The sequence below is a fragment of the Leptidea sinapis genome, chromosome 5 (genome assembly GCF_905404315.1).
Source record: "Leptidea sinapis chromosome 5, ilLepSina1.1, whole genome shotgun sequence".
NCBI classification, from domain to species: Eukaryota; Metazoa; Arthropoda; class Insecta; order Lepidoptera; family Pieridae; genus Leptidea; species Leptidea sinapis.
Window position 1 is genome coordinate 10,542,974 of NC_066269.1, and position 13,313 is coordinate 10,556,286.

Below are 13,313 nucleotides of genomic sequence, written 5' to 3' on the forward strand. Positions count from 1 at the left end.
ATGGCAAGTCAAGGCGAGACAAAATAATCGAGAATTACAAGCTATTATGGAATTAGAAAAGTGAGGCTTAGACCAATATGCCTATACAGAACAACGTCTGTCGGGTCACCTAGTTATTTAATATAAATATATTTACGTATATACAATACGTCAGCTAGGGTTAAAGGCTCCTTCATTGTTATTCAATTTTACAAGAACATACCAGATAAAACTACAGACGATACTGGAACTCACTAAGCACAAATTTTAACAAATATATTAAGCTTCTTTGACAAAGAAGGCTTACTATAGTATTTTTTTTTTATTTATTTATACTATTAATCATTTACAGAAAGATTCTTAAAATCTAACATAGTCCCGCAAAACTGTTTGGACAGTTTGTCTGCAAGATCAAGTCTCTTGTAATACATTAATGCTTATTAGAACATTGATTTTATACAAGTGTAATTAACAAATAACCTTCGCACGACACGCCACAAGTTAGGTTATCATCCTCACCATCTGGATGTGTGGCGGTCCTCCACAGTGCGGTATTCAAGGAGCTTTCTTCCACGTACTACAAAGCTGTGGAATGAACTTCCTTGTGGAAGGTTTCCGGGACGATACGACATGGGTACCTTCAAAAAAAGCGCGTACACCTTCCTTAAAGGCCGGCAACGCTTCTGTGATTCCTCTGGTGTTGCAAGAGATTGGGCGGCGGTGATCACTTAACAACAGGTGACCCGTACGCTCGTTTGTCCTCCTATTCCATAAAAAAAATATAATAAAAAATCTAATTTTAATTTTAAGGCAGTGTTGACAATAAATATTTCTTAAGTTTAGTTTTAAATTTTCTTTTACTGGTTTCTAGTCGGATGTCCTCAGGCAAGCTGTTTAATAGATAAGGTAGGCGTTTTTTCAAAGTCCTATCTCTGTAGTAGTCATTGATTCTAGGAACCTCGAACTTACCAGCGGACATCAACCGAGTATCGTGGTTGTGCATAATTGGATTATGTTCTTGATCGCCATGATTGTTAATGGCTAATAAGTACTTATGTTTATATATATACTATAGTAGATTATATTATAGAAGATAATGATGCATGATTCTTCAATGATTCTGCGCAGGCCACCTAATATTGAATAGGTATACTATTATAACTAGGCTCGGAAGACGAAATTAGAAGGCGAATGGCTATTACCAGATCTGCAATGCAGAAGTTGACGAGGATATGGCGGGACAGGAATATCACCAAAGCTACTAAAGTTCAGTTAGTAAGATCTCTAGTGTTTCCCATACTACTATATGGTGCCGAAACATGGACAGTCAAAGAACGAGAGAGACAAAGGATTGACGCACTAGAAATGTGGTGTTGGAGACGAATGCTACGAGTATCTTAGACACAACGCCGCACAAACGTCTCGATACTTGAAGAGCTCAAGGTGAAAGAAAGGCTTTCATCTATAGTCAGAGCCCGTATCCTCAGATACTTCGGACATATCACGCGACGTGGAGAGCATGCCATAGAGAGACTTGTTGTTCAGGGAAAGGTCAACGACAGTAGGTCAAGAGGACGCTCCCCTATGCGCTGGACAGACCAGATCAAAGCCCTAACCAATACTCCCCTCAACACATGTGCCAGGGATAACTGGCGTAGAATCGTTCGTCGTTCGACGTGACCACGACTGCTCTGTCAAGAGTAATCCGACGAAGAGGAATACTATTATTAAAGTAAAACAATTTTGTTATTTAATGATTTCAAAGATAGGCTGGGTGTTTTTGAAGTGAAAATTTCTTTAGCGGCATTTAGCACTTTTCTTGGAATGAGTATACAATGTTAAACTCGCATCAGGACACGTGACCTGATCGAAACATCGTAAGTTCACTTCTGTCGGCAGTCCCGTCGTGCAACCCGTTATTTTTTTGTCATTTCTTCTCTTCATGTCCAAGCCCCTTAACAAACTGTAGTAGCTTCATGAGGTTTACCAAGTGTTGTTGTTATATGTTACTGTCACTCCTTACAGTAAATATGTATATATTTCTATCCTATACATTTTGTGTATAAATAACTCTGGTAAATTTTGGACTGATGGATCGCGCTCCTGAATCGAATCGAGTCGAATGGGCGTTACATAACCGATGGTGCACCTAAAGATGTTTAAAATAAAAAATGAAGAAGGAGTGTTTATTTAATAAATTTCTGCCGCGTAACAATCATTGTAAAGTATTTAAATATTGTATAAAACCTTTTTTTAAACATCTCTACAATCAGTTGTTTGTCCACATTTGTTCTAAACCCCGGCACATGACAGCGGCGAATTTCAAACAAACAACCTTCACCTTTGTAAATATAATGAAAATATTCACTGAGCCGTAATAATCTTTCTTAAATCGTAGCAATGGAAAAACATAGAATGGGCAATTTTGTATGGCGCCGGAGGCCTAATTCGCCTGAAGCACAAGAAAATGTGGTTAATTTTCTAACCTTGATTGAAGTGATGTTTTACTGAATAAAAAATATAATCAGATTGAGCTTATATAAGACTTACTTCTGCCTGCGACCTCACCCGCATTTTTTTTAATGAAAAACGGCTTGTATTAGATACGCCTTGTCCATTACAATGAAAGGCCATTTCCCTTCCCATGGACTTACCAACCTTTCGGTTATCAAAATCTACATCCCATTTGCGCCAAGCCATTACGACTCCGCCACCAATGGAGGGGCACTGATAACCAGTGAGCTCCCCTCCCCCATAGCCCCCGTGTCGGTAAAGCTACCTCCACCACGTTTGACGGGTAACCGCCGAGGAACCTTTCAGAACCATCTACTTCAGGTCAATTGAAGGCCACCGCACCCGTTGCTCGGATAACCGAGATGAGGTGGCTACTTGGCCAACTTTTTTGGGTGAGCACCCTGAAGTACAGCTGAACACCCTATACCGACTGTCCACTAACAGACGTGACAACATACATCGCGCCTGTTTTCAACTTTCCCTCAAGGTACTAGTAGATAGGGACAGCGGGAAGGGCCACTCAGGATTCTTGAAAAACCCAGCTGAGCGGCACTATAATTATTGCGGTCGTCACCTTGAGACATATGATGTTAAGTCTCATTTGCCCAGTAATTTCACTAGCAACGGCGCCATTCAGACCGACACACAGTAAAGTTTACACATTAGTCCTTCACGGTAGGAATAGGCGCCGTTGTGGTACCCATAAACTAGCCGGCATCTTCTGAAAAGGAGCCTCCCACTGGCATGCAATTCCGTTATATTATTTAAAATAAGATATATGTAAAGTATTTTATTGTTGTTGTAATTGTTAATGTGTTAAGAGAAAGGATTAGCTGAAGCATTTTTCAGTTAAGAATTCTACATTTATATAGCTGACCCGACAGACGTTGTTCTATTCATAATAAAAAAAACTCTTGCGGATGGAATTTTGGAAAATCCGTTCTTAGCTGACCTCTACTCGGTGAAAAGAATATTCCTACCAAATTTCAAGTCTTTAGCTCTAATGGTTCCAGAGATATGGTGATGACTGACATTTTGTAAACTATTTTTGCAAAGGAAACATTCTGTGTCGGATTGTTTTCGGCCTATTGAGTATTTTTGATGTAATTGTAACTGTGATTTCACATAAGAATTTGCGTAAAAGTTACATTTTTATTATTATTTAAGCTAACCCGAAGTTTCTTGACCTTTTCAGATTAAGTTTTCGGTTGACAGGAGTGAAGCACGGACGAGTAAAAATATAAGGACTCCGTGTAACCTTACATAACAATGAGGCACCAAAACAAGCCGGTAAACGTGTATATAATACATAGGCCCACGCATACACTGACACTAATACAAGCCGATCGGCCGCCATTATGAGATTCACTATCGTCTGTGACAGATCAGTTTGCGTCGCGATAAAATGCCGTCGTGCGTTGTGAAAAAGTGTAAAAACAATACTACAAAGGTATTGGTGGATATATGATTATATAAGGGAGAAAAAATTGTGTAACTATATACGCTGTAACCGCACACACACTAGAATAAAGGTGTTTCACTTGCTAATATCACGGCGCGGAGACCTTCTTTTTTTACTAGTCCGTGGCGTCAAGATAGTGTTTGTCATAGTTGTCATTTTGAAGTTTAGCGCCATTTGCTGCCTCGGAGGAGGTATTTGTTGTAGACAGATGGTCTTTGTCAAAATATACTGACAGTGTTCTTTTCGGGATCCCAGGTGTAAGATAATTTAACACGTCTTCTCTATTGAATTATGGGTGTTTTTTAATTTCAATGGCTTCAGTCTTGGGAGAAATATATTCACTTGAAGCAGATGTAGTCGTAGGACGTAGTAAAACAGACGCTAAAAATATAAAGGTATAATTTAGAAACACAATTTTTAAATTTTACTGGCATCTCTTTTTACTCTTAAAATGACAAAACAAAATACAAACTTATATAAACATCGCAATGCAAGACTTAGAACTATTTAAGAATATCTTATTAGCTTTAAGTCAAATACTAAGCATAGATAACATAACATAGGATATGGAATATTACCAGTGGGAGGATCTTTTACACAGGATGCCGGCTAGATTATGGGTACCACAATGATGCCTATTTCTGCGAAGAAGCAGGATTGTGTTTCGGTCTGAAGGGCGCCGTAGCTAGTGAAATTGTGTCTCAAACCGACGAGCGCGATTGTATTGCCGCTCAGAGTTATTGGGTTTTTCAAGAATCCTGAGCGGCACTGCATTGTAATGGGCAAGGCGTATCAATTACCATCAGTTGAACGTCCTGCTCGTCTCGTCCCTTATTGTCATAAAAAAAGGATATTACAGCTTCTAATATCCATCAAAACAATTCAAATGCTACAGATGAACTAGTACATGTTCAAGGAATTAAATGGAAACGGGCGGAGCATTTAGCACGACTACAAGATGAGAGATGGACTAAAGTAGTTACTTCATGGAACTGCCCAAAAGGAAAGAATACCCCACGCAAGAGGGCAAGATAAACAAAGATAGCGGGCCCAAATTGGTTAGAAGTAGCCAAAGATACTAGATAGAGACCACTGGAATTCTTTGGAGGAGGTCTTCACCCGTGGAGGGGTTCTTGCAAAGTAAATCTAGCACAATTTAGATGCACATGCAAAAATATATACCTACTTAATATAATCCTTTACATATTATCACATACATAAACTATATAAAACGTAGATAGAGTAAAATATAGCTACTTACTACAATCATAGATAGATAATGTATAACATACATAATATTAGGTATATTATGTATGTTATACATTATCTATCTATGTCTCTCCCTCATAGCTGTCATTATAATAAATAATAAAATAGTGTAGGTGTTTTATTCATTACTGTAAACATTTATTTTATACGTTACCCACCTATTTCGTTATTAATGTATCTACCTAATTAGTATTTATTGTAACTCTGTGTAATTATTGTAACTTTAAATATAACGTCTTAAATTGTGTATAGTATATAACGATTTGCCGCTCAATATATGTATCATGTTAGTTTAAGTATCTCAGTAAGTGAATTTGTATTCTTTTTGAGATAATAAATATTCTGAAATCAAATATTATGTACCCATATAGAAGAAAAATACAGGTATAGTTTACTTTTTATAGGTACATTAGTAATAGGTATCAAGTGATTTGTTATAAAATTTTTTTTGCAAGAAATAAAACTCTATAAATTCGGTTTATATAGGTATATTTATTATAATTTACTAGCGGACCCGACAGACGTTGTTCTGTATATAATAAATAAAATAATGTTTTTATATGAATTTGTCAATAATATAATATCATAACATCAAAAATTACTTCGTAAAATATGCACCCTGCTGTCGTAATGAAATTGTTTCACAGCAGAACTGTCAAACCGTGCGTCAATAAATTCTCTCATAGAAATTATGTATGGACACATCAAAGAAAAAACAAATTTGTTGTTTTTATTTAATTTAGCAGCATTTTAGCTATTTATTCACCTTTTAAACCTTCTCTGGACTTATACAAATAATTCGAGACTAACGAACAGTAATTCATTTTTATATATATAGATAACCATCAAAATGATGATACATTTCAATACTGTTGTGCATCGGCAAACCTGCAGTGACATCTAGGCATTAATGCTGAAATTAATTTATTCATTCCACACCTCGAGATGTCTTGAATTGAACTATATATACTTAAAGTAGTCTTAGTTACAGTCCAACAATTCTTGTAACCAATTTGAGCCTAGATTAATAGTACTGCCAATCCCTCAGACTTACGCTTAATCTATTATATTCGGTCTCAGACTAATCTAGGAAACTAACCCCTTTTGGGGTAGTTTGCTTGATTCCGAAACACCAGGTAAACAAATAAATTAGTCCAAGAAATCTGCAACAGATGGCGCTATTCTCGTAAAATAATAATTCCAAAATATATATATATATATATAAAAGATAATTTATGTGTGTATGTTCACCTAACACTCAATGACCGTTAGCTGAGTTGGATTTTTTTTTCGAGAGGAGTCTGAGTTGGAATGAATCCTTGGACACATATAAAGGGTGACGGACCATTTCGGCGAACAACTAAAGTCTGTGTCGTGTAGGTGGCGCTGGTGGCAATGATTTTATCTTTTGAACCACAGCCCACAGGCACAGTTATAATATAAGTTCTTACAACCTGTTTAAAGAATGAAATCTTTACTTTAAAGGAATAGATTAGTACAGAAAAAAATCGTTACAGAGCTTAGAATAAACACAAAAATGAAAAAATACAAAAAAAAAATTTTTTTTAATGAAAATAAGGGGCAATACGAGCAGGACGTTCAGCTGATGGTAATTGATACGCCCTGCCCATACAATGCAGTGTCGCTCAGGATTCTTGAAAGTTAAGGGTCATTTGCCCAGTAATTACACTAGCTACGGCTCCCTTCTGACCGAAACACAGTAATGCTGACATATTAATGCTTCACGGCAGAAATAGGCGCCGTTGTGGTACCCATAATCTAGCCGGCATCTTGTGCAAAGGAGCCTCCCACTGGTAAATATTGTATATTAAAAATATATCATTAAATGATACCCATGAAATACCCAATACACATACCTACTATTTTGGAAATAAATATTTTGTCACTATTTCTTATAAACAGCATAGATCACTTGGCGTTGCATAGTGACGCCACTTCACTGTATATCTTCTATGGCATTTATCACGCGGTGTGTTCCGAAGAGCTGTTTCACATGATTCCTGCCGCCGAATACCACCTTCGCACAACATGTCCCATCATATCATCTCCACCATCTGGATGTGTGGTGTTCCTCCACAGTGCGGTTTTTAGGAACTATTTCCACGTAAGAAACAAGCTGTGGAATGAGCTTCCTTGAGCGGTGTTCCCGGGACATAGATACCTTCAAAACCAACCTTTCTATTAGGCCGACAACGCTCCTGTTTTGCAAGAGAATGTGAGTTATCACTTTTACATCTGGTGAACCGTACGCTCGTTCGTCCTTCTTTTAAATAAAAAAAAACATTATTTCAACTCCAGAGATTATCTGGCGTTCTTAAAGGATATCTTGTAAGTTTGTGCATGCATAATAAATGCCTTACAAATTTACATTAAAAAAAACTTAAATCGTATTTTATACGTTAAGGAACGCATGACAACAGGCTACGTATTACACTCGCGATACGTCAGTCACTTTGTTTTAGTGTGCGTGTGCTGCTGAAAATCGAGTTCACCGCAATTTTTGACGTGTTGAAAGATGAGCTGTCACAGTATAAATTATCTATGAAAAAAAACCTAATCGTAATTTTGTAGCTACAATATAGATTAATAGACTAGTAATTATTAGTGATTGGCCGAATGTAGTTTGAACCGAAAACGAACTGCGGACGAAGCTTCGATAAAAATAAAAAAAATTGTGCATCTCGTTAGACTCTGTGCACACCTGCGTGACTCTGGGTCAGTCGAAGCTCATTAGCAAATACGTCATCTTTATGATGTGTGCGTTTTTCGTTTCATTTAACATATTTCGTGTTCTTCGGTGTTTTAACGAGGCTTAAGTTAAGAAATATTAATATTTTCTTGTTGCAAGTGTTAGGCTTGTTTTATTTAACAGATTTCTGCTTATATTATTTCCAATAAAAAAAGAACAAATATTTTGTTTCGTTTTTTCTTTTACCGAAGCTGAACTGCGGCTTTAGTAATTTTTGAAATAAATGTTTTGTTTTGAATTAAGAATAATTTGTAATGATTCGTAATGGTCCTTATTGTCACCCTCAAGCCATAGAAGGTGATATTAACATTACGAATGACCAAAAATCACGCAATGTCCCTTAAGATGAGTTAGGGTTACTGGAGTATCGCATTGTACACGGCAGTATCGTTAAAGAAACCTTTTGTCATTGGATAATGCATATTATTGTTATTCTTTGTTTTGTAGCAGCTAAGTATGAGTCGATATTGAGGCTTCTTGTTAAAGGGCGTAACTCCAAATCTATCACTCAAGTGAACATTAATAAGAGATACTAGCTGATACCACGCGATTTCATCCACGTACACACAGCACGTAGTAGCGACCATTCAATTAAATTTTTAAAATAAAAGACCTGTTCTGAAATATGCTGTCGCTTTCACACTTTGCTAATAATGATGTGTGCTACAAACTCGTAATACATTATTTTAGTTATAATAATAGTATTCGCAGTGCTCGCGATGTTACATTATTGGAGTTAATACAGCTTAACCCTAAGAAGATTCTGTTTCGTGCGTTCACGTTTTCACTGCTAAAAGATATCGCTTTCTCATATCTTCTCGATTTGAGAACACTCACCGCTAACTGCTATAGTATGCATTGACACACCTGGCGTGGATATATCGACAGCTACATGTTCAATTAGAAGAGAATGCCAAATTGGTAAATTTTAAAGGCCGGCAACGCATCCCTTGACACCTAGTGTCAAGTCATCATGTCCATGGGCGGATGCCAAACCACGTGTGTCTCTAGCCTTTTTGCTTTAATTAATAAAATCCTTAATTATAATTCATAACAACCCTATTAAGTATATGAAGAACAGGCTTAAAAAAAGCTTGGTGCACGCAGTGGGCTGATACATACTTTTCTTCAAGCCACGGCCTGTAATTATGTAAGGCGCGAATTCGGCCTCCGGTGGGCGCTCCCCAGCGTCAGCTTCTTCCATTTGACAACGTAGGACTGATCAGCTTGATTCTTTGCCGTTAAGTGGTCTTTCTACGACTCTTACCGTATAATATCACGGCCAGTAATCAGAAGAATTGTTCAGTTTAATACTGCAGGTATACTTAAAGCAGGTTAAGATAGAGGATGCTCAGCGTCTATACATGGTCATCTTACAGCAGAGGAGCCGATAACCTGAGAGTTTGATGGTGACGCGTAAAATAGAGGGTAAGAGATATCGAGGCCGTAGTATTAAACGGTGGTCGGATCAAATCTCCGAAAATCTGAAGATAAACACCGCACTCCACCAGGCGAAGGAACGAAATCAATAGAGACAGCTCGTTGACCAATTGAATGTGAGGGATGACCTTCAGCAGTGAGTAAACGGGAACTAGAAAGTCAACAAACAGAGTGGAAACAAAATTAAATGAAATTACATGTAATATGTATTATACGATGTACTGACTGGTCAACAGTTTTTCAGTTTCGTCATAGTATTTCGTCAATGACAATAGAGTTTTTGTTGGAACACGTTTTATCTCGGTTCTTAAGTATAACTTATGCCGAATGTCAGTTATATGGCAATTATTAATTTTTATCTATTTAGTGGGATTAATAACTGCTTTATTATGAATTTTTAATAAGGATAATATAAAAAAAATAAGAGATACGGAAAAAGGAGCTTCAAAATATTCAAAAGCTTGAGAAAAATTTCAAATAATTTAGGAATAGGTTAGGTCTTAAAACACTACCTTGTGGAACTCCATAAGAGATACTTGAAGGTTGATTAACATGTTTACTGAGTTCTAATAGTTGCTGACAATCGGTAAGGTAATCTGCCAGCAATGCATGGGGCGTACTTATTATATTACCATAATTGTACAACTTGTCGAGAAGGATGGGAATGGATAGGGTGTCGAAAGCTTTTAGTGTATCAAGGAACACACCAACGCAACTGTAATCTGAGTCCAAATGATTACTTGGATAAATTCAATACATAAAATAATTAAAACTACAAGTAATTGAATAAATATAATTTGCTCTTCAAAAAGATAAAACTTAGTTTAATATAAAACTACAGCAAAATACTATTCTTATTAAATCTATTGATTAATTAGTAAGTACATACGTTACTTATAAACTAGTGTCTTTTAGACATAGACGAAAATAAATTTTCGCAGATGTTCAACACAGATTTATAGATTAAAGCCTAAATATACGCGCATGTGCATGGACAGGAATGTAAATAATTAATATTTTAGGGTTGTAATTAATTTTGCTTAATCTGTAAAATTCGAGTGTTATTTTACATTAATATTTTATTCCATTTCATAAATTTCCGATCTAGGTTACGATCTACATAAAAACATCACATTCGCGCCTCCACTCAATTTTAAAGTTCAATTTTTTAAAACACTATTAATTATTAAGTCTTGTCGTCAAGTTTAGCTGACTTTCATAATCCTAATTAACATAAAAATCTCAAATCACATGGGATCCTAGTTCACTAAAGAAAATACTTTTGATTTTTATAACAGCGTTTCATTCATTTATAACAATACTTTGAACGGTTTAAGGAAGAAGTGACGAAATGCGAAATATTGATATAAACTTCATCACATACCCCAAACACAAAAAAAAAACAAATGCAGTATGACCTATGCCGTAGCGTATCAAAAAATCACTTAGCAAACAATGCGACCCGAATACTTCTAGGTATTATATATGCTTACAAATACATTAGTTCTTGTTTGGATAAAATCAAGGGATTAGTTTTGAAGGTACGATAGTTTTTCGTTGCCGCATTATTCAAATATTTTAAATGGCCGAATGACGTGAAATCGCTTCGCACCTCTGTGTGTAGTGAAGTGACGTCATAGTGGACTGCGACCTCGCAGTGTCTTGCCTTAAATTTTTATATTTCGGAAACGATATACATTGCATCCAAAATATTTTAGCATACTGAAAGGTAAACAACAAATTTGAATAATTTTCTTCTTTACGCACCCTTTAAACCTAAACATAGTCCAATAATACTGCTACTTTCACTGAGTTACTAATTGGATAGCTATGTCATCTGGTCGAGATGACAGAGTACTACGAAATAGCGCATTTTGAAACTCCCCTGTCATTATAAGTTGATACAAAAAAACTGTAAAACGAATTTTATTCCTATTAACTTCTTCACTTCTATAATATACGTAATTACACTTGACCCGTGGGGCCCAGAGGCGCGGAGAATGTACAAAGTACTATCTTCGCGCCTCAATAAAGCTACTGGAAACCCAAGTGCAGGCAGCTATTTCGGTCAACGGATTAGCCTAGCTATCCAACGTGAAAATCCTGACAGAATTCTTAGTACTCTTCGTTGTAGTGATAGTTACACCACGTTATCATAGTATGTTAGTTTTATTTTCAGAAAATATTCGAATTATAATAAAAATTGCATAATGAGTAATCCATTAAGCATTGCGGGTAGATAAAAATAATATTTATGCCAAAAATTTGCTGCCCGTAGTGTTATTAGTATTCAGTGCCTAGAGGGCAGATTTGTACGCTTTTTTTTACTGAATGTGACAAGACGGGTTATAGCGTAGCACACCGCGATACGACCCCATATACAGACTGATGTAATACAGGTACGTCTACTGCAATTGCTAGTGGTGTGTCAGTTATCACAAGAATTGGTTTCTAAAACGAACCTGTTGCTAGTGGACCAATGGTTTACAGTGCTGAAGGCTACAATTATTGATATTTCTCTAAAAAAAAGAATATTAAACAGCTCGTTAGTAATAGTAGAGCTGGCACAACATAAATACAATTATTCATTAATAATAAACATGATTTTTCAACTGAAAAAAAAAACATAAACAGCAACGCTGTCAGACTCTTTACAAGGGTTATTATCACATAGGCCGAAATACAAATTAAATAATTTTTCTCTATAATGAGAATTTACAGTTGGTCATTTAACACATCGTTTTGATCGAGACTCCGTATTTATATGGCGCTCAAAATATTATACTATGTACTCATGAGGCAGTAGACACAATGATTTATAAAATCCTGCCAACTGAAAGTTGACAATGAAAAATTAGGAAATCCAATAAAGTTAACTTATAAATTAGGCGCTGTAAGTAATGACGCAAACTACGTTACTTAAGATAAGCTCAAATGACATAAATCACTGGATATATAAAAAGAATGACACATTAGTAATTGACTATATGCGATTGTGAAATAATATCTATCTCAACACTTTCAAGGCATTTCAATCTCTTAAATTATACATTTACTACATATCATTAACGCAAAAAAGCAATAGTACAATATAACCTAGCTAACAGCTAATAATATAAGTGACAAATGACAGCACAGTGGCTTGACAATCTTAAATGTCATCGACGTATGTTTCGAAAAATGAATGAAATCGTAACTTGATTTGTCAATATCATAGCTGTTTACCAAGTCTTAACAAATAAAATAAGGAAGACTGACTGTCCATGCAAGTGTATAGCTTAAGGAGCTAGGTAAATGTTATCCAGTGACAGTACTGTGGAGATTGGCAACCTTCAATGTCATTGCAAAGTATAGCCGGATATTTCTCTTTGTAGCCAATAATTAAATAGAGCGCACAGCTGTCAATGTCGTTGTTATAATTCTGACATGAACGCTTTATTTTTTGAATTTTCTTTGAGTAATCGCCCTTTAATTTTCTATGAGTAATCCAGCCAAGTGAACGGATAACAAGTTAATGTCAGTGCCAAGTGAAAAGGCAATGACAGAAGAGTAGATATACAGAGGCGACGACCAGGTTTCCCAGCATGATGGGGAAACCGATCTTCAGATACTCCATGAAAGTAAATCGGTATCCATGTTGTTCGGCCACTCCGGCGCAAACCACGTTTGCACTGGCGCCGATTAGGGTGCCGTTGCCTGAAATGATAAATAAAGTAAATAAAAACTCTTAATTTATATAAAGCAAAGTAGGTTATATAATATTATATTAAATGTAGGTAAACAACTATACACAACAAATAGTTATTATTTGTGAAAACTTGTAAATAGCTTTCTGTTTTATAATAGATTAATTTTTAATATGTATCAAGCTGTAAGTTT

At 36.0% G+C, this 13,313-nt stretch overlaps 1 protein-coding gene across 4 annotated transcripts in view; it reads right to left on the bottom strand.

The window, feature by feature from the left end:
• Window positions 1-10,213: 10,213 nt before the first annotated feature.
• The window catches only part of LOC126980178 (P protein-like), a 57,625-nt gene continuing 54,525 nt past the window's right edge, over window positions 10,214-13,313 (bottom strand). For all 4 annotated transcript variants that reach the window (XM_050829781.1, XM_050829783.1, XM_050829780.1 and 1 more), the window contains exon 19: window positions 10,214-13,130. In XM_050829781.1, the coding sequence (XP_050685738.1) occupies window positions 12,952-13,130 (179 nt within the window). In that variant the 3' untranslated portion in view covers window positions 10,214-12,951. The remainder of the gene's footprint in view (window positions 13,131-13,313) is intronic.